Consider the following 27,729-nt stretch of genomic DNA (forward strand, 5'->3'; position numbering starts at 1 on the left):
AACAGAATTTTTGATGTGGGATGCTAATTGGCAGATTTTCAATGTAATTCTTCTTAATTGTGGCATGAATATTTACATCCGAAAGATTCAAGATAAAAGTTCATATTGACATAAAAACAATAATACTTCAAGCATACTAACTAAGCAATTATGTCTTCTCAAAATAACATGGCCAAAGAAAGTTCATCCCTACAAAATCATATAGTTTAGTCATGCTCCACTTTTGTCACACAAGAATGCTCTCATCATGCAGAACCCCGATGAAGAGCCAAGCAATTGTTTCATACTTTAGTAATCTCAAACCTATAAACTTTCATGCAATATATAAGCGCGAGCCATGGACATAGCACTATGGGTGGAATAGAATATGATGATGGGGGTTATGTTGAGAAGACAAAAAAGGAGAAAGTCTCACATCAACGAGGCTAATCAATGGGCTATGGAGATGCCCATCGATTGATGTTAATGCAAGGAGTAGGGATTGCCATGCAACGGATGCACTAGAGCTATAAATGTATGAAAGCTCAACAAAAGAAACTAAGTGGGTGTGCATCCAACTTGCTTGCTCACGACGACCTAGGGCACTTGAGGAGGCCCATTGTTGGAATATACAAGCCAAGTTCTATAATGAAAATTCCCACTTGTATATGAAAGTGACAAAACAAAAGACTCTCTATCATGAAGATTATGGTGCTACTTTGAAGCACAAGTGTGGAAAAGGATAGTAGCATTGTCCCTTCTCTCTTTTCTCTCATTTTTTGGGCCTTCTACTTTTTTATGGCCTTTCTCTTTTTTTATTTCCTCACTTGGGACAATGCTCTAGAAAATGATGATCATCACACTTATATTTATTTACAACTCAATGATTACAACTCGATGCTAGAACAAAAGATGACTCTATATGAATGCCTCCGGCGGTGTACCGGGATATGCAATGAACCAAGAGTGACATGTATGAAATAATTATGAACGGTGGCTTTGTCACAAATACTATGTCAACTACATGATCATGCTAAGCAATATGACAATGATGAATGTGTCATGATAAAAGGAATGGTGGAAAGTTGCATGGCAATATATCTCGGAATGGCTATGGAAATGCCATAATAGGTAGGTATGGTGGCTTTTTTGAGGAAGATATAAGGAGGTTTATGTGTGAAAGAGCGTATCATATCACGGGGTTTGGATGCACCGGCGAAGTTTGCACCAACTCTCAATGTGAGAAAGGGCAATGCACGGTACCGAAGAGGCTAGCAATGATGGAAGGGTGAGAGTGCGTATAATCCATGGACTCAACATTAGTCATAAGGAACTCACATACTTATTGCAAAAATTTACAAGTCATCAAAAACCAAGAACTACGCGCATGCTCCTAGGGGGATAGATTGGTAGGAAAAGACCATCGCTCGTCCCCGACCGCCACTCATAAGGAGGACAATCAAAGAACACCTCATGTTTCAAATTTGTTACATAACGTTTACAATACGTGCATGCTACGGGACTTGCAAACTTCAACACAAGCATTTCTCAAATTCGCAACTACTCAACTAGCACGACTTTGATATTATTACCTCCATATCTCAAAACAATCATCAAGCATCAAACTTCTCTTAGTATTCAAAACACTCATAAGATTTTTTACTAATCTTGAATACCTAGCATATTAGGATTATTTAAGCAAATTACCATGCTATTTAAGACTCTCAAAATAATCTAAGTGAAGTATGAGAGATCAATAGTTTCTATAAAATAAATCCACCACCATGCTCTAAAAGATATAAGTGAAGTACTAGAGCAAACTATATAACTCAAAAAATATAAGTGAAGCACATAGAGTATTCTAACAAATTCCAAATAATGTATGGATTTCTTAAAAGGTGTGTACAGAAAGGATTATTGTGGTAAACTAAAAAGCAAAGACTCAAATAGTACAAGACGCTCCAAGCAAAACACATATCATGTGGTGAATAAAAATATAGCTCCAAGTAAAGTTACCGATAGAAGTAGACGAAATAGGGGATGCCTTCCGGGGCATCCCCAAGCTTTGGCTTTTAGGTGTCCTTAGATTATCTTGGGGGTGACATGGTCATCCCCAAGCTTAGGCTATTGCCACTCCTTGTTCCATAATCCATCAAATCTTTACCCAAAACTTGAAAACTTCACAACACAAAACTTAAAGTAGAAAATCTCGTGAGCTCCGTTAGCGAAAGAAAACAAAAGACCACTTCAAGGTACTGTAATAAACTCATTCTTTATTTATATTGGTGTTAAAACCACTGTATTCCAACTTCTCTATGGTTTATAAACTATTTTACTAGCCATAGATTCATCAAAATAAGCAAACAACACACGAAAAACAGAATCTTTCAAAAATAGAACAGTCTGTAGTAATCTGTAGCTAGCGCAAGATCTGGAACCCCAAAAATTCTAAAATAAATTTCTGGACGTGAGAAATTTATCTATTAGTCGTGTGCAAAAATACTTAACTAAATAGCACTTTCCAAATAAAAATGGCAGCAGTTCTCGTGAGCACTAAAGTTTCTGTTTTTTACAGCAAGATATCAAGACTTTCCCCAAGTCTTCCCAATGGTTCTACTTGGCACAAACACTAATTAAACACAAAACACACAACCAAAACAGAGGCTAGATAAATTATTTATTACTAAACAGTGGCAAAAAGGAAGGAATAAAAATAAAATTGGGTTGCCTCCCAACAAGCGCTATCGTTTAACGCCCCTAGCTAGGCATAAAAAGCAAGGATAGATCTAGGTATTGCCATCTTTGGTAGGTAATTTTTGAATGAGGCATCTACCATCCTTAGGAATTTCTTTCTTTTTAGTTATTATCAAACTTTTAGGCACAAGATCGAAAAATTCATTTGTAACAAATGGTTCCTTAGTGATAGCAACAAGATTGGGATGAATACTTATAAATTTTAGATCCGCAGTTTCTTTACTAGAGGATTCACCCTTATTTTTAGGAACATACATAAGATTGGAAATTTTAGTAGGAGGACTTGGAGTATTATTTACGGAAGAAAAAGTGGTTCCCAAGTTGGTAATGATATCTTCAAGTTTATCGATCCTAGTGGAATCATGATTTATTTTCTCATTGACTATGGGTTCCTTCTCTTTAATATTTTTCAAAGTGGCTCCTACTTTAGATCCATATTGAGAGATTCGGTTGTGGATATTTTTATCCAAATTTTGAATTAACTCTACTGTAGCAACCTTATTTTCAATAATTTCGAGCCTTTGCATTACATGCTCCAAAGTTAATGCAGTTCCCTTAACCAAAAGAGGTGGTGAGCCAAATAAATCTATCATAGCTTTATAAGAATCAAAAGTGTGGCTACCCAAGAAATTCCCTCTGGTAATGGTATCAAGGACATATCTGTACCAAGGAGCAACGCCTACATAAAAATTGTGAAGAAGAATGGAAGTAGATTGCTTCCTGGTAGATCTATTTTAAGCATTGCAAATTCTATACCAAGCGTCTTTTAGATTTTCTCCCTCCCTTTGCTTAAAATTTAGAACTTCATTTTCGGGAGACAACGGAGAAGATAAGGTACTAGCCATAACGATAAGCAAGCAATCCAACACACAAGCAAAGAAAAGGCAAGCGAGAAAAAAGAGGCAAATAGAGAAAGAGAGGGAGGATAGAGAGAGAGGGCGAATAAAATGGCAAGGGTGAAGTGGGGGAGAGGAAAACGAGAGGCAAATGGAAAATAATGTAATGCAGGAGATAAGGGTTGTGATGGGTACTTGGTATGTTGACTTTTGCGTAGACTCCCCGGCAATGGCGCCAGAAATGGCTCGTTGTCGGGAGTCAAATCTTGACTTGCGCCAACCTCCCCGGCAACGGCGCCAGAAATTCTTCTTGCTACCTCTTGAGCACTGCGTTGGATTTCCTTGAAGAGGAAAGGATGATGCAACAAAGTAGCGTAAGTATTTCCTCAGTTTTTGAGAACCAAGGTATCAATCTAGTAGGAGGTTGCACGCGCGTCCCTAGTACCTGCACAAAACAAATAACTCCTCGCAACCAACCCGATAAGGGGTTGTCAATCCCTTCACGGTCACTTACGAGAGTGAGATCTGATAGATATGATAAGATAATATTTTTGGTATTTTTGTGATAAAGATGCAAAGTAAAATAAAGGCAAAGTAAAAAGCAAAGGAAATAACTAAGTATTGGAAGATTAATATGATGAAGATAGACCCGGGGGCCATAGGTTTCACTAGTGGCTTCTCTCAAGAGCATAAGTATTTTATGGTGGGTGAACGAATTACTGTTGAGCAATTGACAGAATTGAGCATAGTTATGAGAATATCTAGGTATGATCATGTATATAGGCATCACGTCCAAGACAAGTAGACCGACTCCTGCCTGCATCTACTACTATTACTCCACTCATCGACCGCTATCCAGCATGCATCTAGAGTATTAAGTTCACAAAAACAGAGTAATGCCTTAAGCAAGATGACATGATGTAGAGGGATAAATTCATGCAATATGATAAAAACACCATCTTGTTATCCTTGATGGCAACAATACAATACGTGCCTTGCTGCCCCTACTGTCACTGGGAAAGGACACCGCAAGATTGATCCCAAAGCCAAGCACTTCTCCCATTGCAAGAAAGATCAATCTAGTAAGCCAAACCAAACTGATAATTTGAAGAGACTTGCAAAGATAACCAATCATACAAAAAAGAATTCAGAGAAGATTCAAATATTGTTCATAGATAATCTTGATCATAAACCCACAATTCATCGGTCTCAACAAACAAATCGCAAAAAGAAGATTACATCGAATAGATCTCCACAAGAGAGGGGGAGAACATTGTATTGAGATCCAAAAAGAGAGAAGAAGCCATCTAGCTAATAACTATGGACCCGAAGGTCTGAGGTAAACTACTCACACTTCATCAGAGAGGCTATGGTGTTGATGTAGAAGCCCTCCATGATGGATGCCCCCTCCGACGGAGCTCCGGAACAGGCACCAAGATGGGATCTCGTGGATACAGGAAGTTACGGCGGTGGAATTAGGGTTTTGGCTCCGTATCTGATCGTTTCGGGGTACGTATGTATATAGGAGGAAGGAGTACGTCGGTAGAGCAACAGGGGCCCACGAGGGTGGAGGGCGCGCCTGGGAAGGCGTGCCCCCTACCTCGTGGCCTCCTCCTTTGTTTCTTGACGTAGGGTCCAAGTATCCTGGATCATGTTCGGCGAGAAAATCATGTGCTCGAAGGTTTCATTCCGTTTGGACTCTGTTTGATATTCCTTTTCTTCGAAACCCTAAAATAGGCAAAAAAAACAACAATTTTGGGCTGGGCCTCCGGTTAATAGGTTAGTCCCAAAAATAATATAGAAGTGGATAATAAAGCCCAATAATGTCCAAAACAGTAGATAATATAGCATGGAGCAATCAAAAATTATAGATACGTTGGAGACGTATCAAGTAGCAGCAGATAGAGAGCCGCAAGCGGAAGTATGGACTGGGGAAGTACAACTCTGGAGCCCAGCTGAACCCCCGCTATTCCCCGTACTCGGGAGGACACACTCATCATACCCATGGAGGACATAACCATGGAGGCCATTCTCACAATGAAGGAATTAACATAACCATAGTGGCCCTAAGAATGGTAATGGGAATGGAGGAACCAATAGTCAGAGCCGTTCCAACTCCATGACACCCGCAAAGAAAGATCTGAGTCACATTACCTGTTTCAAGTGCGAGAAGACCAGACACTACGCCACTGAATGTCCTGAGGCTAAGAATGGTAATGGCAATGGAAGCTCAGGAAAGAATCCCAATCCCTTCATGAGAGGTCAAGTGAATCACATTTATGTGGAGGAAATTGAGGAGTAGCCTAACGCAGTTGTTGGTAAGTTTTTGATTAATTCATTTACAACCCTTGTTCTTTTTGACACTGGTGCATCACATTCATTCATATCAAGGGGATTTGTGGACAAGTTTAAGTTGCCAACCATAGTCCTTAAGTCACCTATGTTAGTGAGCTCACCAGGAGTGGAGTATATGGCTAGCCGGGGATGTTTTTAGTTGCCATTGACCATAGGTAGGCATGTTTTCCCCACAAACCTCATTATCCTGGAATCACAAGGATTGGATGTTATACTAGGCATGGATTGGCTATCCAAGTACGAAGGAAACATCGATTATGCTAGTAAGTCGATTCTTCTCACCACCCCAGAGGGAAAACGGATCAAATATGTGTCTAGGCATGCGCCAATGAGGACTCAAGTAAATTCCCTTTTGGGAGTTGTTTAGGAGGAAGTTCCAGTTGTGAAGGAATATCCCGATGTATTCCCGGAAGAACTACCAGGCATGGCCCCAGACCGAGATTGAGTTGTTGCCAGGCACTGGACCAATATCCAAGAGACCGTATCGGATGCCCGTGAATGATCTGGAGGAAATTAAGAAGCAGATTAAGGAATTATTGGAGAAAGGTTATATTTGACCAAGTTCATCACCTTGGGGGAGCCCAGTGCTTCTAGTTGAGAAGAAGGATGGATCCTTGAGAATGGTTGTTGGTTATCGTGCGTTGAATGAGGTGACGATGAAGAACTAATATCCTCTACCGATGATCAACGATTTGTTTAACCAGCTGCAGGGAGCTAGAGTTTTCTCCAAGATCAATCTTCGATCAGGATATCACTAGCTGAAGATCCGAGAACAGGATATACCTAAGACAGCTTTTACCACAAGGTATGGGCTGTATGAGTACACGGTCATGCCATTTGGTTTGAGTAACGCCCCTGCCTATTTTATGAGTATGATGAACAAGGTATTCATGGAGTTCTTGGATAAGTTTGTCATGGTGTTCATTGATGATATATTGATTTACTCGAAGAATGAAGAAGAACATAAGGAACATTTGCGCTTGGTTCTCGAGAAGCTCAGGGAACATCAGCTATATGCCAAGTTCACCAAATGTGAGTTTTGGTTGAAGGAAGTCGAATTTCTCAGACACGTTATATCATGAGAAGGTATAGTAGTAGACCCTTCCAAGGATGAAGCCGTCACCGAATGGATGGCACCCACCTTAGTTGGAGAGATACGCAGTTTTCTTGGACTCGCAGGATATTATCAGAGGTTTATTGAGAATTTCTCCAAGATCTCGAAGCCCGTGACAAAGTTATTGAAGAAGGAGACCAAGTTTAATTGGACCGAGGATTGTGAGGCCAGTTTTCAGGAGTTGAAGAAACGTTTGGTTACAGCCACAATGCTAATTCTTCCGAATATACACAAGGATTTCCAAGTATATTGCAACGCTTCTGGTCAGGGACTTGGAGGTGTTCTTATGCAAGAAGGAAGAGTTGTTTCATATACTTCACGACAACTTCGACCTCATGAGTTGAATTATGCCACGCATGATTTTGAGTTAGCAGTCGTAGTGCATGCTCTCAAGACCTGGAGGCATTTTCTTATTGGAAATCGTTGTGATATTTACACAGATCATAAGAGTTTGAAATACATCTTCATGCAGAAGGAGTTGAACCTTAGGCAGAGGAGATGGTTGGAGCTCATAAAGGATTATGACATGAGACTACATTATCATCTAGGAAAGGCCAATGTCGTGGCAGATGCTTTGAGCCGCAAGAGTTATGTTAACACTCTCATAACCGGAGGATTACCTCAGGAGTTAGCCGATGATCTCCAAGAATTTCGCTTAGAGATAGTTCCGAGAGGTTTTGTTGCGACATTGGAAATTCAGTGCACTTTGTTGGGAAGGATCCGAGAAGCCCAAAAGACGGACAAGGAAATTGCAAAGATAAAAGAAAGGACGAGTAACGGAAAGGCTAAATGTTTTCGTGAGGATGAGCACGAAACTTTATGGTTTTAAGATCGCATCTATGTGCCCGATGACCCAGAGATCTGGAAGTTAATACTTCAGGAGGCTCTTGATTTGCCTTACTCGATCCACCGAGGCAACACCAAGATGTATCTGGACTTGAAGGAAAGTTTCTGGTGGACAAGTATGAAGAAGGATATTGTTGAGTATGTAGCAGTATGCGACGTATGTCAGAGAGTTAAGGCAGAGCATCAGAAACCAACATGATTACATTAGCCTTTGCCAATACCTGAATGGAAATGGGATAAGCTTGGCATTGATTTCATCACCGGATTGCCCAGGACTCATTCAGGGCTTTGGTTGGGGCCTGGCCAGTCCATTAGTCCCGGTTCAGTCACGAACCGGGACCCATGGGGGCATACGTCCCGGTTTGTGAGCCCAGGGGGCGGCCGGGGCCTCGTGGGCATTGGTCCCGGTTCATCTGGACCCATTTGTCCCGGTTCCTGGCACGAACCGGGACCAATGGGCCTCACTCCTGGCATGAACCAGAAGGGGGAGCTTTAGTCCCGGTTCCAGCCACGAACCAGGACAAATGAGTTGCCTATATATACCCCCTCACCGCAGCAGAGCACTCCACATTGCTTTGTTTTTTCTGGCCGGCAAGGGGAGGGCGTTTGGGTGCTCTAGCTCACCTCCTATGCACATGAGGTGTTCGATGAAATGCTCGAGCCATGCTAGTTAAGTTTTCTCCTCTCGAAGCTCGACCTCCCAGCTCCATTTTCCCCGAGATTTGCATAGGTTTAGCAGTCCGTCACGTCCCGTCCCCGTCTTCACCACCATCGATCGCCTGCGCTGATCTCGTCGCCGGCACCACCGTGGTGAGCCTCTTGTTCTTATCTTATTTCCGAAATAAAAACAATTCTTACTTTAGATAGATACTTGTCTAATTTTCTTACTTTTGACACACATAATTATATATAATGCACGCAGATGAACCGTCAATGGATGTACGGTAATAGACACACCTTCGAGTACATTAAGGGCCTGCATTATTTTCTCGAAGTGGCTGAGGCAAACAAGAAGAATGGTTTTATGTGTTGTCCATGCCCGATATGTGGGAATACGAAGACTTACTCTGACCAGAAAATCCTTCACACCCACCTGCTTTATAAGGGTTTCATGCCACACTATAATGTTTGGACGAAGCACGGAGAAATAGGGGTTATGAAGGAAGACAACGAAGAAGAAGAGGACGATGACAACTATGTGCCCCCTTAATACCGTGATGCTGCAACGGGGGAAGCTGCTGAAGATCAAGAGGAACCAGACGATGTGCCCGATGATGATGAACTCCGCTGGGTCATTGTTGATGCAAGGACACATTGCAAAAGTCAAAAGGAGAAGCTGAGGTTTGATCACATGTTAGAGGATCACAAAAGGGTGGTACCCCAATTGCGAAGATGGCAACACAAAGCTCGGTATCGTACTGGAATTGCTGCTGTGGAAGGCAGAGAATGCTGTGTCTGACAAAGGATTTGAGAAGCTACTGAAAATATTGAAGAAGAAGCTTCCAAACGACAACGAATTGCCCGATAGTACGTACGCAGCAAAAAAGGTCGTATGCCCTCTAGGATTGGAGGTGCTGAAGATACATGCATGCCCTAATGACTGCATCCTCTACTGCGGTGCATACGAGGATTTGAACGCATGCCCGCTATGCGGTGCATTGCGGTATAAGATCAGACGAGATGACCCTGGTGATGTTGACGGCGAGCCCCCCAAGAAGAGGGTTCCTGTGAAGGTGATGTGGTATGCTCCTATAATACCACAGTTGAAACATCTGTTCAAAAACGAAGAGCATGCCAAGTTGATGCGATGGCACAGAGAGGACCGTAAGAAAGACGAGAAGTTGAGAGCACCCGCTGACGGGTCGCAGTGGAGAAAAATAGAGAGAAAGTACTGGGCTGAGTTTGCAGCTGACCCAAGGAACGAATGGTTTGGTTTAAGCGTGGATGGCATTAATCCTTTCGGGGAGTAGAGCAGCAATCAAAGCACCTGGCCCGTGACTCTATGTATGTATAACCTTCCTCGTTGGATGTGCATGAAGCGGAAGTTCATTATGATGCCAGTTCTCATCCAAGGCCCTAAGCAACCCGGCAACAACATTGATGTGTACCTAAGGCCATTAGTTGAAGAACTTTTACAGCTATGGAATGGAAATGGTGTACATGTGTGGGATGAGCACAAACAGGAGGAATTTAACCTGCACGCGTTGCTGTATGTAACCATCAACGATTGGCCCACTCTCAGTAACCTTGTAGGACAGACAAACAAGGGATACCACGCATGCACGCACTACTTAGATGACACCGAAAGTATATACCTGGACAAATGCAGGAAGAATGTGTACTTGGGCCATCGTCGATTTCTTCCGACCTACCATCAATGTCGAAAGAAAGGCAAACATTTCAAAGGCGAGGCAGATCACCGGAAGAAGCCTGCCATGCGTACCGGTGATCACATACTTGCTATGGTCAATGATTTACACATAATATTTGGAAAGGGTCCCAGCGGACTAGCTGTTCTGAATGCCGCTGAGGGACGCGCACCCATGTGGAAGAAGAAATCTATATTTTGGGACCTACCCTACTGGAAAGACCTAGAGGTCCGCTCTTCAATCGACATGATGCACGTGACGAAGAACCTTTGTGTGAACCTGCTAGGCTTCTTTTGCGTGTATGGGAAGACAAAAGATACACCGGAGGCACGGGAGGACCTGCAACGTTTGCATGAAAAAGATGGCATGCCTCCAAAGCAGTATGAAGGTCCTGCCAGCTACGCTCTTACCAAAGAAGAGAAGGAAATCTTCTTTGAATTCCTGCTCAGTATGAAGGTCTCATCTGGCTTCTCGTCGAATATAAAGGGAATAATAAATATGCTAGAGAAAAACTTCCAGGACCTAAAGTCTCATTACTACCACGTGATTATGACGCAACTATTTCCGGTTGCATTGAGGGGGCTTCTACCGGAAAATGTCTGATTATCCATTGTGAAGCTATGTGCATTACTCAATGCAATCTCTTAGAAGGTGATCGATCCAGAAACCCTACCAAGGCTATGGAGTGATGTGGCGCAATGTCTTATCAGTTTCGAGCTGGTGTTCCCAACATCCTTCTTCAATATCATGACGCACGTCCTAGTTCATCTGTCAACGAGATTGTCATTCTGGGCCCCGTATTTCTACACAATAGGTTCCCCTTTGAGAGGTTCATGAGAGTCCTAAAGAAATATGTCCGTAACCGCACTAGGCCAGAAGGAAGCATGTCCATGGGCCATCAAACAGAGGATGTCATTGGGTTTTGTGTTGACTTCATTCCTAGCCTTAAGAAGATAGGTCTCCCTATATCGCGGTATGAGGGGAGACTGACTGGAAAAGGCACGCTTGGAGGGGACTCAATAATATGCAGGGACGGGCATTCTTGGTCTCAAGCACACTACACAGTTCTACAAAACTCTACCTTGGTGACCCCGTATGTCGATGAACACAAGAACAGTCTGCGCTCCAAACACCCGGAGCAGTGTGATGGCTGGATTACATGTGAACACATCAGGACTTTCAGCAGTTGGTTAGAAACATGTCTCAAAGGTGAAAACACTGTTAAAAAAAGGTTGAGTTTCTGTTCAAAACATTAAAAGCAAAAAGAATTTTCTAAGAATTTATGCAACTAAAAGCAAAAAGAATCAACTAAAAATCTTTTATAAACCTCTAGTATTTTTGAAACTAAAATTATATAAAATTTATGCAACTGAAATTATCCAAGAATTTTTTGTTCAAAACATTAAAAGCAAAAATAATTTTCATAAAGAAAATTTTTGTTAGAAACTTTAATAGCAAACTAAAATAACACAGTAATATTAAATAGTAGGAAAAAATCACTCAAAAATCAAGTTTGGAAACTAATGGAACTAACAGAAATTTTATAATTTTCGTGACCTAATAGCAAATAGAATTAAAAAAATAAAGAAAAAAGAAAATAAATAATGAAAAAACAAAACAAAAAATGTAAAAATGCCGCTTACTGGGCCACCACATCCTGAATACGACTAGCAACCCAACCAACCAGGTGGGCCAGGATTGAGGCCCGTAGAAGGACCAGTAGGCTCACACGCATGTACAGAGAGTTTAGGCCCGTAAGCCTACTTTAGAGAGGAGCTCGACAGCTCAGGAGCAACGCACCTTATAAATAGGTGCGGCTCTCTCTTAGCTAGCGAGGTGGGACTAAACTCCCACCACCACGCTACATTGCAAGGGCTTTGGTCCTGGTTGGTAGTGCCAACCGGGACTAAAGGGGTGCATTGGTACCGGTTCGTGGCATCAACCGGGACCAATGCCTCCATTAAGTCCCGGTTGGTTCCACCAACCGGGACCAAAGGTGTCTGCTTCCCGCCCTTTGGGTTGCTGAAAAGAGACCTCTGGTCCCGGTTGGTGGCACCAATCTGGACTAAAGGTGGCATTGGTCCCGGTTGGTGCCATGACCCGGGACTAATGCTCCGTCTATATAAGCCAACACTTGTGAAAATTTTCATTCAGTTCGTCTTCCCAGCCCCGAAGACGCCGCCAGGCTATCCATCTGCCTCGTCGTAGCTGTCGTCGCCCTTCCTCCGACGCCGTCCCGCGCCGCCCCGCACCACCCCTGCCCCGATGCCGCCGGCCCTGCCTCCTCGTCGCCGTCACCGTGCCCTGCACTGACGCCGCTGCCGCGCCCGCTGTGAGCGCCGCCTCGATCCCCTCCTCCTCCCTGTACTGGCCGCCGTCGTTGCCACCGCGCCCCTATGATGTTTGTTGCCAAAATTATATGTATATGTGTGATTATATGTATGTGTGTATATATGATTATATGTCCTGTTTTTTCAGATTTTTTATGTAGGTTGTTAGTAGATATCGATTTTAGGTTAGTGCATTTTAGGTTAGTGTAGAGGAAAAAGTGAAATAAGAAAAAAGGAAGAAAAGAGGAAGAAGGAAGAAGGAAGAAGAAGAAGAAAAAGAAGGAGAGGAAAAAGGAAAATAAGAAGAGGAAGAAGGAGAAGAGGAAGGAGAAGAAGAGGAGAGGAAGAAGAGGAGAAATAAATAAGAAGAGGAAAAGAGAAGAAGAAAAAAGAGGAGAAGAAGAAAGGAATAGAGGAGAAGAAGAAAAAATAGAAAATATTCTTTTCTTCTTCTTTTTCTTCTATCCTTTCCTCTATTACTTTCTTCTTCTCCTCTTTTTCTTCTTCTTCTTCCTCTTCTTTTTTTATTGGGTATGTCATTGTCGATGTACCCCCTCCCTGATAACTTCGACATGAGGGGGGGGGTCAATAAATAATAGAACTAGTTAAACTTGTTTATTTTTAGTAAGTACTACTTTATTTTATTTATAGTAAGTGCTTAGTAGTTGAACTAGTTGATTTAATAAAACTACTTTATTTTACTATAGAAGTAGTTTATTTTTAGTAAGTACTACTTTATTTTATTTATAGTAAGTGCTTAGTAGTTGAACTAGTTGGTTTAATAAAACTATATTTTACTGTAGAAGTAGTTTATTTTTAGTAAGTACTACTTTATTTTATTTATAGTAAGTGCTTAGTAGTTGCACTAATAGGGAAAACCTTATACACAGAAGTTTATCAGTAGCGCGGTCTAAAAAGAGACGCTACCACTAATTAGTAGTAGCGAGTGTATAAAACCTGCGCTACCACTAAGTTGATAGTAGTAGCGAGGGGTGTAAACTCGCGTTGCTACTAAGTGTTCTTCATCATGTCCTGTGGGACAAGCAGTAGTAGTAGCGCGGGTTATAAACCCATGCTACTACTAAGTTGATAGTAGTAGCGCGGTGTACAAACCCACGCTACTACTAAGTTGTCTCCATCGTGGCTCCCGCGACAGGCCGTAGTAGCAGCGTGGGGTATAAACCCAGCGCTGCTACTATAGAACCACAAACACATGTATACACACATAGCTCGCGGAGGCCGAAGCCCAAATTCCCCTCTGTCTTGCCTGACCCATGCCCCGTGCCCCAGAACCCTAGCTACCACTCTGCCTCGCCATGCCACCGCGGCCGTCCCTCCAGTCGCTCCTCTGTTTGGCGGCCTGCACCTCCGCGAGCTCCAAGGGCTCGGGCCTCCTCCTCGCCGCGCACCGCCGCTTCCCCGTCGCCTTCGCCGCTGCGTGGAGCCAGCGCCTCCACCTCCTGCACTCCTTCTCGTCCCGGTCTCTCGGACCAGCGACCGAGGTGATGCCGCCGCGGGGGGCCAACGCATCCGGCTCCTCCACTCCTCGTCTCTACCGAGGCGACGCTGGCGCCAAACGTCCTGCAGGAGATTGCACAAAGCAGGACCACCTCGCCGCCTCCAGGTCCGGATGGGGCCGCAGAAGGTGACTTCGACCACCCCAAAGAGGTGACTACAGCCGCCGCCCTTCGCTTCCTATCGTTGCCATCAGCTCATTCTCCTTGGTGGCTGTTCAGAGTCCATCGTGGTGCCAGGCGGGTCAAGGAGGCAACACAGATCACTTGCTAGTCGTGGGCATCAAGTGAATCCGAAGCACGCCCTGACTCTTGTTGTTGTGATCTATGTCCTTCGATTCGTTTCCTCTAAGTGGCACTGCACAGAAGGTGTTTGACAAAATGACCAAGTAAGGGGAACATGACTTGAGGAATTTTTGTAAGATGGATGCAGCAAACGTGAGCAATTACAAGCGATGCATTACAGATTTTACTATTTCTGCGTGTGACCAAAGGTTAAATTGCATTTTGCTCAAACTCTCCTTTCTTTCTAGTTACTTGGACTAAATAATGGAAGTGCGTTGTATTTTCAAGGTCCAACCATGATGAGCTATGGTCCATGAATATCAGGGGTAGCGCCTTTCTGTGGCATCAAGTTCGTTGCATGGTAGCTGTTCTTTTTCTTGTAGGTCAAGGCCTTGAATCACCTAGTGTGAGTCTTTTTTTCCCTCTTTCTGAAGCTTCCTTTTGTTTTTTCGAATAGTAAAGTGAATTACACAATTGAACTTGGCACGAAAATTCCCTTATGTCATTTGTTTGGATTATTTACATTCGGTAGCTCGTTTATTTTGGTACAGGTAGTTGATTCATTGCTGGATATTACCAGGACACCTAGAAAACCTCAATATACAATGGCACCAGAGCTTCCATTGATTCTACGATCTTGTCTATTCGATAGAGTTAGCTTCATGTGTTCATCAGGTATGTCTCTGAAAATTTGGTGTTTGACTCTGTACCTTCTAGGGAGCATTTTAAGCCTTGAAATATTGTTGTACTATGATCTGCTAGCATCGTGTCTTCATTCCTTGCTCGGTGAACTCTATGATTTTCCTGGTGCTTCTAGTATATTGATTATATTGTGGAAATAGTGAGATTATAGATCATAGTGAGCATTATATCATCATGCTTTGGTTAATTATGCATGCTTAAAATTAAATAAGATTTAACAACAGTCGGATACAATTGTTTGACAGTAAATGAAATGTACTCGTGTCATATAACTTATGAGCATGGTATTGTATTTTCACAAAAATGAAACCTTCATTTCGGAAATACTACTTTCAGTTCTGTTATATTGAGTAAAGTGAAGACCATCTAGGGTTTATATTATCTATCTACAATAATTCTAGTTTTTGTGTGGCATAACTAATTCCAGTACACAATTATTCCTGTTTAGATGCCAATCAGGCTTTGATTGAACACTTGAAGGATGAATACCATCAGTATATGCTCCAAGATGCCATATTTGATGAGGCTTTGACCTGTTTATCTATTATAGGTACATACATTTAGACCTTTGTGGCATCCAGTGCTATAAGTGACACTCTCAAATTCATTCCAAAGTACTCCAGACTTGTCGGGGAAACTGATCCTCCAACACCTATGGGGACAGGGCCCCTTTCGGTTCGGAGGGGGGCGGAGGCTGCAGAAAGAGCGGATCGAGGCAGTACACGCGAGCAGTTTTACCCAGCTTCGGGCCGCACGGATGCGTAAAACCCTACTGCTGCTTGTTTGTGTGTATTGAATTCTTGCTCAGGAGCGATGGACGCTGCCAGACCGAGCGTGAGAGTGTTCCTGATGTTTTGAATGAGCCGAACCTCTTCTACGTTGCGCTTGGGCCTCCTTTTATACTCTCAAGGGGTCACCGACAGTTGGCAACGTAGACGAGAGGGGTAGAAATGGAAAAAGAATGCGGTAGCTGCACCTACCGCTACTGTAGACACAGTGCACCCTACCTAACTCTGACGGCAGGGGACAAGGTCATTGAATGCCTGTCTGAGTTGCCTAAACAGTGCAAAAAGTGACCGTTAGGAGCGCCACCGTTCGCCATGATGGCCTCCTCTTCATCTCCGCTTGCCACCGCGTACCCCTGGCTGCACAGGTTCCCGCCATGCGCCCCTGAGAAAGCCTCATGGCGACACGCGGGCGGGTACGCTGGAGCGTGGGTATGGGGTGGCAGCTGGCCCCCGGCAAGTACCTTGCCGGGGTCGTCGTCTTGTCGCGTCCGGAAGTTTGTCGCTCGCCGGACCTTGCCGGGACGTGCGGTGCATCGCGGCAAGTTTCTTGAAGTGCCGTGGTTGGCCTTCCCGGCAAGCTCCTCTTGCCAGGGTCTTGTCTCTTCATCTTAAATACTTTGTTCTTGAATGGCTCCAAGGGAACCTTGGAGGGTCTTTGGCGGTCGCCCGGCAAGCCTTTGCCACGGGGTGCTGCAACTGCCCGTGCACAAGTTCGGGATACTAAGGTACCCCTACTTTAGTACACCGACAGGAGCCCCCGGGCCTGGGCCATACACGGTGCCGAGCGTTGTTGGGCCAGGCCCAAAAGAGGGCACGGGCACGCGCGGCCTGGGTCCACACCAAATCTCGCTCCGTATCCACCGCACCCCCCGCAACGGCACGCGTCAATCACGGCGTCGTGGGGGAGATCGTGGGTGGTTCTTTATTCGGAAAGAGCGCAACGTCCGCCCCCTCCTCCTTATAAGCAGGGGAAACAGGGGTATTTCCCCTATCTTCGCCATTTGCTGCTGCAATCTCAGAAACCTCCGCCGCCCTCCTCCGCTTCCAAAGTCGAAAGAGAGCAGCGCTCCGCTCCCGTCGCCGCCGCCACTACCAGCGTCGTCGATCTCCCCCACCGCCTCCGCCATGGCTCCGAAGCCCGGCAAGGGGAAGGCCGCGAAAGCTGTGAAGTCGACCGAAGCGCAGCGGCTTGAGGCGCTGCGGAAAGAGCGGGCCACCTTCCTCCCCGAGCTCTCCGCAAAGGATCTGAGGGAGTGGTACTATCTCTTCTGGTCGACGGAGACACGGGCGCATCCGCGCACAAAGGTACTCTCCGCCATCACCTCGCAAGAAGCTCCAGTTGGCGGGTACCCTTTCTTTGCCGTGTTCTTCTACTGCGGGCTCTGCCCGCCATTCTCTGATTTCTTCTGTGATATCATGAACACCTACGGGCTCCACCTCCTTGATTTTACCCCCAACGCCGTCTTGACCATGGCAGTTTTCGCCCATCTATGCGAAAACTTTGTCGGAGTCCACCCCAACGTAGCTCTCTTCCGCCATTTCTTCATGCCCCGTGTCGAGAGAGGGGAAACCCTTGCCGGGGGGATCGCCTGGATCTCGCGAGCCGGCAAGAAGGAGACCTATCTGGAGGGGGAGCTCCGCAGCAAGTGGGATGAGTGGAGAGCAAACTGGTGCTGGGTTGTAGAGGAGAACCCGCAGCCGTTCACCGCCCTGCGCCAAGCCCCAGCAGTGCGAGGCAATGATTGGAGCGCTCTGTCCGCGGACGATGACAAGTTGAAGATCGCCACCACCCGGATCTTGCGCCTCAGGCTTGCCGGGTTGACTGTAGGAGCTGTCGGCGCAGATTTCCTTCGCCGGCCGCATCGCCCCTCTGCAGGCGAAGGGGAGACCCGCCTGGGAATTTGGAGGCCCGGCAGACATCATGAGGTTGCGCCCAGGCCTCAACTTCAATTTCACCGTCATAGAATTGGACGGGATACTTAAGGAAATATTCAAGCAAAACCCACAGCATCCCGAGGGGTTCAGGTTGTCGGCAGGCGTCGTGCCTCTGTGTAACAACTCCTCGCGCAACCGCATCTGCGCAATGATGTCGTTGTGTGACTCGCACGGGATCGCTCCAACTTGGCAAGAGCCCGCCGGCGACGTCGTGCAGCAGTTCTTCGATAGCCTAGTGGAGGTGGCGGTCAATGCTGATGAGAAGAAGCTCCTCACCCGCGACACCACTGATCAAGAGATGGAGCGCATCGCCACCAGGGCGGAAGAGGCGGCGGCAGCCGCGGCCGCGGGTGAATTCGGGTTCACCGTGGAGGAAGCGGACGCAGCGTTGGCGATGAGTCTTGCCGAACGGGAGCAGCCCGAAGAGGAAGAAGAGCTCGCCGCGCCCGACGCCGAGTCGAACGAGCCCGCCGAGGGTGCGAGCGGCCCGCCATCTCCGAGGAGCTTGCCGCGAGCAGGGCCCGCAGCGCAGCCCCCAGCGCAGCCAAGAAGGCGCCTCCGCAGGGTCGGTGACGTAGCAGGGCGGCAAGTGGGCCAACAGCCGCAGCATCGCGCGACGCACTCTACCGCGGCAAGTACGGTTGCCGCGGGAGCGCCTCCGGCCGCAGCGACAACTGAAGCGGGGCCGTCTCGGGCTGGCGCCGCAGCCCCCGCCAAGCGGCCAAGGGATCCCACCCCTCCACCTCGTCGCGCCGGAGGTGGGCCGAACTTCGACCTCTCCGCGCTCAGCTCCGACGAGGAAGAGGAAGAAGAGTAAGATTCCGTTGTTGTTCTTGTAGTTCTTCAACTTGCTGATCTTGTCTTGCATCGGATCTGTTCCACCCCGGGCTCTTCTTTTTCAGGACTCTGGCCCAAAGGGCGGCGAAGAGGGCCAAGGCTCAGGTGGTGGTCATCGAGGACGAGCCCACTGCGGCGACAGGAGGCGCTCCCGAGACCACCTTGCCGGATCCGGCCATCACTTCGCAGAGCAGCCCCCAGCGCAGCCCCCAGCGTAAGAATATGGTTTACTTTCTGCTTCTGGGTGCGCGTGGTTGCTCTTTTCCTTTGTTGACATCTGATCACTGGTTTGTTTGTGCAGGAGCAGAACAGCTTCATCAGGAGGGCATGGTGATCTCCTCCGACTCGTCGTCTGCTTCGACTACGCTGCCAAGGGTGGACTCCCCGGCAAGGGAGCGTTCTCCGGCAAGGAAGCGATCTCCGGCAAGGGAGGAGTCTCCGGCAAGGGGGGAGTCTCTGGCAGGGGACAGCGCCAACGATCCCCCGGTGGTGGAGGTCATGACAGCAGATCCCAGCACAGGTAGTCCTTCTTGCCCGAAACTTTCCTTGTAGTCTTCTGCTGATTTTTCTTCTCGGATACTTGTTTGATTTCTCCTTCTTCTCCGGTCATCAGACCCACCCTCCACGGATCCGATGGAGACCGAGGCGGGCGGCGAGGAGGACGCGTGCGGCAATACTGATGATGCCGCGGCCACCGAAGAAGGAGCCGGCGCTGACGTGCCCGCCGGCGAAGAGGCCGCCAAGGCTGCCGCCGAGGAAGCTGGCGGGGGATCTGGCGATCGCACTGACAGCCCTGAGGCCGCAGGAGCGTCAGGAGCTGCACCAACCGCCGATCCCTCCGCCACTGCCGCAGCGTCAGGCTCTGAGGAGCCCCAGCCCGGCGCCTATCTGAAGGTTGGCGAGGGCATCTTCATCAAGCTCCCCTGGGCGTCGAGCTCCAGGGCGCCGGTGGAAGGAGAAGCTCTGGATGGGGAGGTGCTTGCCTCCGCCGGGTTGTCGATTGTCGACGCGCCGGGAAGCAGCAGCGGCGAGCCTGAGGAGGAGCGGCTGCTACGGAGGCTGCTGGCGCTCTACCGCGCCCTCCAAGTCAAGTTGGAGTCCCGAGAAGCGCTTGTCACGAGGGCGAGCGTGGACATAGAGAAGCGTGCGGAGGAGCTCCGGGGTCTTCTCCAAGAAACTCTCCGGGCCTTGGCGGAGGAGCGGGAGCAGCTTGCTGAGGAGCGGAAGGCCTTCCTCCTTGAGAAGGCTGAGGCTGAAGAGCAGTAGCGGCTCACCGGCGAGAAGCTGTACGCGCGAGAAGGCGAGCTGACTCAGCGGAAAGTGAACCTCGACAGTCACGAAGAGGAGCTTGCCGCGCGCGAACGATCACTTGGCGGGACGCTCCAAGAGGCCAAGGATGCGGCTACGGATGCCGAGGCCGCCAAGAAAGAATTGGAGGCGAAGGTGGCGCAGCTAGAAGCTGATCTGAAGGTTGGTGGCGAGGAGCTTGCCGCGCTCAAGCTAGAGCGCGAGAAGGACGCCCTTGCCCACGGTGAGCTGCAGGGCCGACTTGCCGAGAGGGGCAAGGAACTGAGCGCCGCCAAGGATTCCAACGCAGATCTGACGCTGAAGCTGGCCACCTTGACGGAGACGTTGGACAGCGCCAGGAAACGGGAGGCAGACTTGAAGAAAGACATCAAGGCCAATGATGCGCTGCTGGCGAGGGCCGCCGAAACCCAGAATCTCCTCAGAGATACCGTGGCGCTCTGGACGGAGGGCCTCGTGAACGTTGCTGCAGTCATTGAAGAGGAGCTGGTGCAGTTGGGGGTGGAAGGCTTCGGGTATTCCTCCGACGAGAACCTCCAACCCAGCGCCAAGCTCACTCTGTTCTTCAAAGGCGTGGCGGCGGCGCTCCAGCAACTCCGGGAACGGATCCCAAAGCAGTTGGCCGACGAGTCACGCTCGATTTGTGCCGGAGTTCTGGAGAAGGTGCTGGTGAAGGTGGCCTTCCGCAATCCGGGCCTCAACCTCACCAACGTCCTCAAGAGGCTGCCGGCGGACGCTGATCTTGACGCACTTAAGGCCCTCGTCGCACCCATTGTGGACAGGGTGAACGAGGTCAAAAGGGTTGACGGCGGTCGCGTAGATTAGGCCGTCCGTTTTCTTCTTTTCTTGTCGCTGCCAGTCATGTCATGGGAACACTTTATTAGAGGCGCGACAAGTTATTTTTGTAATATAACTCTATCTTAGGCAAAAAATTGCTGTGTTACTTCCTTTACTCGACTCTTGGCTTTGTATGGTTCTGCCCTACGCTTTCTAGGGAAACTTGCCGGCGCAGGCACCCTTGCCGCGAGCGCCGAGTGCGGAACTTCAGCAGCCTGCTGGCGGGGTCGCTACCGACAAGCAACCTTGTCGCAACTAGTTGCAGCTCACTTAAGTTGTTGAGCGGACTCGAAACAAAGTAAGGGCGCTAGCGGCTCACTTAAGTTGCTGAGCGGACTCGAAGCAAAGTAAGGGCGCTAGCAGCTCACTTAAGTTGTTGAGCGGACTCGAAACAAAGTAAAGGCGCAACTAGCTACGAGTTGGTTCCTCCGCGCACAGGTTTTCCATACAAAGCACGGTCGTTCAAGGAAAATAACTCAAAAACTTAAAAAACTGATTGCTCAAGCTTTAGCAACTTAGCTTTTCTGTCGTCTGCTTCCCGGCAAGGAGAAACTTTCTTGAACGGCCTGGTCCACACCATTATCTTCTCCTTCCCCCCCGGTAAACCTTGTGGGCGAGGGAACCTTCCTTCTTTTGAGAAAGAAACAGAGAAATAAAGTAATGATATGGAGCCTTGGGCTCGTTATTGCTTACCGGGGTCTGGTGCTGCACAAAGTGTCAGATAACATATGCGAAAAAGGATTATAGCATAAAAAAACTGACAAGATGTGGCGGGGCACTGAACTTTACTGGTGCACGGGGTCTGCGCCCGGCTTTGTACAAAGGATTACATGCAACAGCGGCAAGACTTGTACAAAAGGTGGTTGCCGGAAAAGCTTCCGGCAACCGCGCCCTACGGGTAAAACTTACGAAGATGTTCTATGTTCCAGGAGTTGCTCACCGGAATGCCATCTTCGGTCTCAAGGCGGACAGCGCCGGGCCTAGTGACTCGTTTCACCCGATAAGGGCCTTCCCACTTCGGCGTCAACTTGTTGGAATTCTTGGCGGACTGAACACGCCGAAGAACAAGGTCGCCTTCCTCGAAGCTTCTGGCTTTAACTTTGCGGCTATGATAGCGGCGCAAAGCTTGCTGGTATCGAGCAGCTCGTACAGCAGCCTGAAGACGATCTTCCTCAAGGAGCAGCGCGTCGTCTTGCCGCAGCTGCTCTTGCTCAAGCTCATCATAAGCGAGCACTCGAGGTGACCCGTATACGAGTTCCGTGGGGAGAACTGCCTCTGCTCCATAGACTAGAGCGAAAGGTGTCTGGCCAGTGGCTCGATTTGGTGTCGTTCTGATTGACCAAAGAACCACCGGCAGCTCCTCGATCCAGTTTCTTTCCGCACTTGTGCAGCCTGTCGAAAGTTCTGGTCTTGAGCCCGCGCAGCACTTCAGCATTTGCCCTCTCTGCTTGACCGTTGCTTCTCGGATGAGCAACAGAAGCGAAGCAGACCTTGGCGCCAAGGTCTTGGACGTACTGCATGAAGGTGCGGCTCGTGAATTGCGTGCCGTTGTCGGTGATGATCCTGTTAGGGATCCCGAAACGGCAAACAATCGACCTGAAGAACTTGACTGCTGACTGTGCTGTCACCTTCCTCACTGGCTGCACTTCCGGCCACTTTGTGAACTTGTCGATTGCGACGTACAAGTACTCAAAGCCCCCGACAGCTCGGGGGAAGGGGCCGAGGATATCGAGCCCCCAGACCAAAAATGGCCAGGATAAAGGGATCGTCTGGAGAGCTTGAGCTGGCTGGTGTATCTGTTTGGAGTGGAACTGGCACGCTTCACACTTGGTTACTTGTGCAGTTGCATCCTGGAGGGCTGTCGGCCAAAAGAAGCCTTGCCGGAAAGCCTTGCCGGCAAGTGCCCTTGCGCCTATGTGGTGACCACATATGCCTCCATGTATCTCTGCCAACAGCTGTTGTCCATCTTCCCGGCGAATACACTTCAATTTCACACCGTTGAGTCTTCTTCTGTACAGTATGCTATCGACAAACTGGTACATACTTGACTGCCGGGCTACTCTTTCCGCTTCTTCTTGCTCTTCGGGAAGCTCTCCTGTCTGAAGGAAATGGACAATCTGCTGTGCCCATGCTGGAGCTTGTGGCTCGACAACAAGGACTAAAGGCGTATCTGCTGCTGCGGGAACATCCGCTTCTACGGCAAGGACTTGCGGCCCTGCCGGAGCTTGATGTTCCCCGGCAAGCTTGCTGGAGCAAAACTTGTCGGGAGCGTCTGCTTCGACGGAACAAACCATAAGGTTTGCCGGAGCAGACTGCCCCTCAGCATCCTTGGTGTTGATCTTGGGGACTTTCTTGGCGGCGGCTTCGGGGAGCTCTGCCGGAAAGTAGTCACCGGAAACCAACTTCCTCTTCTTGCTTTGTTCAGTTGATGGTGTTATGGATGGTTGAGTCAACTTGAGCACAAAGATCCCTGGTTCCACAGGTACTTTTAGTGCGGCGCACTTTGACAGGCCATCAACAATGTCATTCTGAGCTCTTGGGATATGCTCCATTTGTAGGCCGTCAGAGTGCTCTTCTAGCTTCCTCACTTCATCAACATATGCTTCCATCAATGGACTTTGGTAATTCTTGTTCACTTGGTGGACGACAAGCTGTGAGTCACCCCTGACAATGAGCTTCTTGATCCCAAGGTCTGCTGCGATTTTGAGACCGGCAAGCAATCCTTCATACTCTGGAGTATTGTTGGTTGCTTGCTCTTTGGGAAAGTGCATCTGGACTACGTACTTGAGGTGCTCTCCAGTGGGCGCGACAAGCAGCACGCCTGCACCGGCGCCTTGCAGCGAGAAGGCACCATCAAAGTACATCAGCCACTCCTTGCTTGTCTCTTTGACGGGGATGCTTGTCTCTGGAATTTCTTCGTCTGGGTTTGGCGTCCACTCTGCTATGAACTCTGCCAATGCTCTTCTTTGGATAGTTGAAGTGCTCTCAAACTTGAGGCCAAAGCTTGACAGTTCCAGCGCCCACTCGACAATCCTGCCTGTTGCTTCTGGATTTTGCAGTATCCTTTTCAGCGGAAAGCGAGTGACGACTGTGATCTCATGTGCTTGGAAGTAATGGCGCAGCTTTCTCGAGGCCATGAGGAGGCCGAAAAGCAACTTCTGCACTCCAGAGTACCTTGATCTGGCTCCCTGCAGAAGGGAACTGACAAAGTAAACTGGGCGCTGCACCATTTTCTTCTGCACCTCGTTGCATGTCTGCGCAGATTTATCTTTGTCGGGACCAGAGCTTGTCGGAGAAGCCCCCTGCTTGTCGCTGGATTCACTTGTCGCGGTCGCTGGCTCATCATCCGCCTTCCTCTCCGCTACTAACGCAGCACTAACCACTTGATTGGTTGCCGCTAGGTACAGCAACAACTTCTCTTGTGGCTTAGGTGCGACAAGTATTGGAGTGGAGGACAGGTACCTCTTCAAGTCCTGCAGCGCATCCTCCGCTTTCGGAGTCCATTTCATTGGACCTGCCTTTTTCAATATTTTGAAAAACGGCAGGGCGCGCTCAGCAGACTTAGAGATAAACCTGCTGAGAGCAGCCATGCAACCGGCAAGCCTTCGCACATCCTTGACGCGCTTCGGTGCTTCAATCTGCTCGATGGCCTTGATCTTGTCGGGGTTGGCTTCAATTCCCCGCTGAGACACAAAGAACCCGAGAAGCTTGCCGGAAGGGACTCCAAACACGCACTTCTCGGGGTTGAGCTTGAGGTTGATCTTGCGCAGATTTGCAAAAGTTTCTTCTAAATCTTGGATCAGGGTAGCCTTGTCCTTGCTCTTGACCACTATATCATCCATGTAGGCTTCCACATTTCTGTGTATCTGTGGCTCAAAAGCGACATGGACTACCCTTGCAAATGTTGAACCAGCATTCTTCAACCCAAAGGGCATCCGTACAAAACAGTATGTGCCGCAAGGGGTGATAAATGCGGTTTTTTCCTCATCCTCTTCTGCCATGAAGATTTGATGGTATCCTGAATATGCATCAAGAAATGAAAGCAAATCACATCCAGCTGTGGAGTCAACAATCTGGTCAATGCGCGGCAAGGGAAATGGATCTTTGGGACAAGCTTTATTGACATCAGTGAAGTCTATACAAAGCCTCCATTTCCCGTTCGCCTTGCGCACGACTACAGGATTGGCCAACCACGTGGGATGGAGCACTCCTCTGACAAGGCCTGCTGCTTCCAATTTCCTGATCTCTTCTGCAATGAACTCTTGGCGCTCCACTGCTTGCTTCCTGACTTTCTGCTTGACGGGCCGAGCATGAGGACAAACGGCTAGGTGGTGCTCAATTACTTTCCTGGGAACACCGGGGATATCAGATGGTTGCCATGCAAACACGTCGACATTTGCCCGCAGGAAAGCAATGAGCGCGCTTTCCTATTTGGGGTCAAGCGTGGCACTGATGGTGAAGGTACCACCAGTGCCGTCCTCCTTGGCGGACACCTCTTGGTCTCGGGTGGAGCTGCCATCGTCTTCTTGCACTTGCCGGTGGAGCTCGATGGTGCGTCCTCGACGGTAGCGCAGCACTCCGAAGAGGTGCGCTTGCTGGAGTGGGCATCAGAGCTCTTGCCGGACTTTGTCTTCTTCTTCCCCCCGGGAGCTTCAACGGCAAGTGTGTTGTGATTAGCTGCAGCTGCTGCTTCCCGATAGATCTTGTCGGCGCAGATAAGGGCATCCTTCTTGTCGCCGGGGACAGAGATGACACTTATCGGGCCTGGCATCTTGAGCATGTTGTATGCATAGTGAGAGGCTGCCATAAACTTGGGCAAGCGCTAGACAGCCAAGGATCCCATTGTAGGGCAATGGAAAATCGGCAACGTCAAATGTGACCCTCTCAGTTCTGAAATTCAGTTTGCTGCCAGATGTGACCGGCAGCGTGATCTTCCCCTTCGGCTTGCTCCTTCTCGGGCTGATTCCTTGGAATGTGCCGGCCTCCTTGAGCTCGCTGTCAGGGATCTGAAGTTTCTGGAGGACCACGGAGGAGATCAGATTCAAGCCGGCCCCGCCGTCAACTAGCATCTTAGTGACCTTGAGGTTGCGGATTGTTGGTGAAACCAACATCGGCAAACACCCGACCGCAGTTACGCGATCAGGATGATCCTCAATGTCGAAGATGATAGGCGTGCTAGACCATTTCAGAGGCTTGCGTGACTCTACGGATGGTTCCGCTGCATTAACCTCCCGCATCCACTGCTTGAGTTGGCGGTGCGAAGTATGCAGAGAAGCACCACCGTCAACGCACATGACCTCTGTAGCTTTCTGAAATTCCTGCTCATCGGCCTCATCATCATCCACGTCTTCATCATCGTCGTCGTCTTCATCCTTGTCGCGGCCACGGGGAGGCCTATCTCCTTGCCGCTACTTGGCCTTGCCGCGGCGTCCTCCCCGGCCGGGGCGTTTCTTGCTGGATCCACCAGTTCCTTCCTGGGCCTTCTCCTTGTCGCGCCGCTCGTACTCAGCTTTCTGTTGCTCAACAAGCTGCTCGACTTTCTTACAGTTCTGGAGATCGTGACCCTTGGTGCGGTGAATCTTACAATACTGCTTGCCGGAGCTGTCCTGCTTGTCGGCGGCCGCCACAGGCTGGGCCTCCTTGTCTGAGCTACCAGCTTTAGCTTCCTTGGTGCCACCTCCGTTGCAGGTTTGCTCGACAGCTAGCACTTCCTTGCCCTTTTTCCTTCTGTTGTTCCGCCGTCGGCCTTTCCTTGCCGGGGCGGCATCCTCACTGTCGGATCCTCCTGCTCCTGTACTCTCTCCGGGGAGCCTCCTCCCCTCTTCAGCGCGTGCACACTTGTCGGCCAGGGCGTAAAGCTCGCTGACGTCTCTGATCTTACACATCGCCAGCTCCTCCCTCATCCTTCGGTTTCGCACGTTCTGATGGAACGCGCTGATGATCGCGGCGGGGTGGACGTCTGGGATGTTGTGTTGTACACGGCTGAATCTCTGAATGTACTTGCGCAGTGGCTCTCCTTCCTTCTGGGCGAGCAGATGAAGATCGCTCTCTTGGCCATGTGACTTGTGGCCGCCTGTAAAGGCACCGACAAACTGATGGCACAGATCAGCACAGGAGGATATGGAGTTGTCCGGCAAGTGCATGAGCCAGGATCTGACATTGGGCTTGAGCACCAGCGGGAAGTAGTTGGCAAGGATCTTGTCGTCCCGTCCCCCGGTAGCCTGCACCGCGATGGTGTAGATGCTGAGAAACTCCAACGGATGCGTCTTGTCGTCGTACTTCTCTGGTACGTCTGGTTTGAAATTCTTTGTGCTGGGCCACTGGACTTGCCGCAGCTCACGGGTGAACGCAGGACAACCTACCGCGTACGGCAGATCGCCTGGTTCCCCTGGCGCATGCATGTCAACAGAGGGCCCAGCGCGCTTGTTGGATTGACGTCGCGCTTCTCTTTGGTGCTCGATGCGGGTTCGAGCGTCTTCTTGTTGTCGTTCATGGAGAACTTGGCGCTGGTCGCGGCGAGCTCGTGGGTCCGACGACGCGGTGGAGCCGCTGTCGGGGTGGACCCGGCGAGTCGGCGATTTTGGCCTTCGTAGTGGAGAGTGCATGGAAGTCGCACCTCCCCCGGTCTTGTTGCCATCGGCTCGCGTCCGGCTATCTTGCCGCGGCAGCGAGGTGCTTGGTTGCCGCGTAGTGTCTCCGTTGGCGAAGCCGATGAGGCTCTGGATAGTGGCCCTCCATTCGTCGGTCTTGTCCGCCGTCGGAGGATAGTCTAGGAGCAGTTGAGCTCGCGCCAAGGCTTCTGCTGGAGTGGTGGGCGGCGGAGGTGAATGGTGCGAGGAGTGAGGCGTGCTCGGACTCCTAACCACGTTAGAAGGAGCAGTGCCCCGTCCAGGCGACCGTACTTCACTCGAGCCAGCATGTTGACGTGCATGTTGATCTTGAG

At 48.9% G+C, this 27,729-nt stretch overlaps 1 protein-coding gene across 1 annotated transcript; it reads left to right on the forward strand.

Annotated features, from left to right (window-relative positions):
* The first annotated feature begins 13,899 nt into the window (after positions 1 to 13,899).
* LOC123057088 (putative tRNA pseudouridine synthase C25B8.05) lies at positions 13,900 to 15,707 on the forward strand. The gene is made up of 6 exons (XM_044480238.1): positions 13,900 to 14,228; positions 14,320 to 14,330; positions 14,492 to 14,591; positions 14,671 to 14,788; positions 14,934 to 15,057; positions 15,635 to 15,707. The coding sequence occupies exons 1-6, from the start codon at positions 13,900 to 13,902 to the stop codon at positions 15,646 to 15,648; spliced, it is 696 nt and encodes a 231-aa protein (XP_044336173.1). The 3' UTR covers positions 15,649 to 15,707.
* Positions 15,708 to 27,729: the final 12,022 nt, after the last annotated feature.

The sequence above is a fragment of the Triticum aestivum genome, chromosome 3A (assembly GCF_018294505.1).
Source record: "Triticum aestivum cultivar Chinese Spring chromosome 3A, IWGSC CS RefSeq v2.1, whole genome shotgun sequence".
Taxonomy (NCBI): Eukaryota; Viridiplantae; Streptophyta; class Magnoliopsida; order Poales; family Poaceae; genus Triticum; species Triticum aestivum.

Coding starts and splice junctions, on each gene's coding strand:
- LOC123057088 (XM_044480238.1), top strand. CDS start 13,900: ATGCCACCGCGGCCGTCCCTCCAGTCGCTCCTCTGTTTGGCGGCCTGC. Junction 14,592..14,670: donor ATTTCTGCGTGTGACCAAAG/GTTAAATTGCAT, acceptor TGTATTTTCAAG/GTCCAACCATGATGAGCTAT. Junction 14,789..14,933: donor AAGGCCTTGAATCACCTAGT/GTGAGTCTTTTT, acceptor ATTTTGGTACAG/GTAGTTGATTCATTGCTGGA.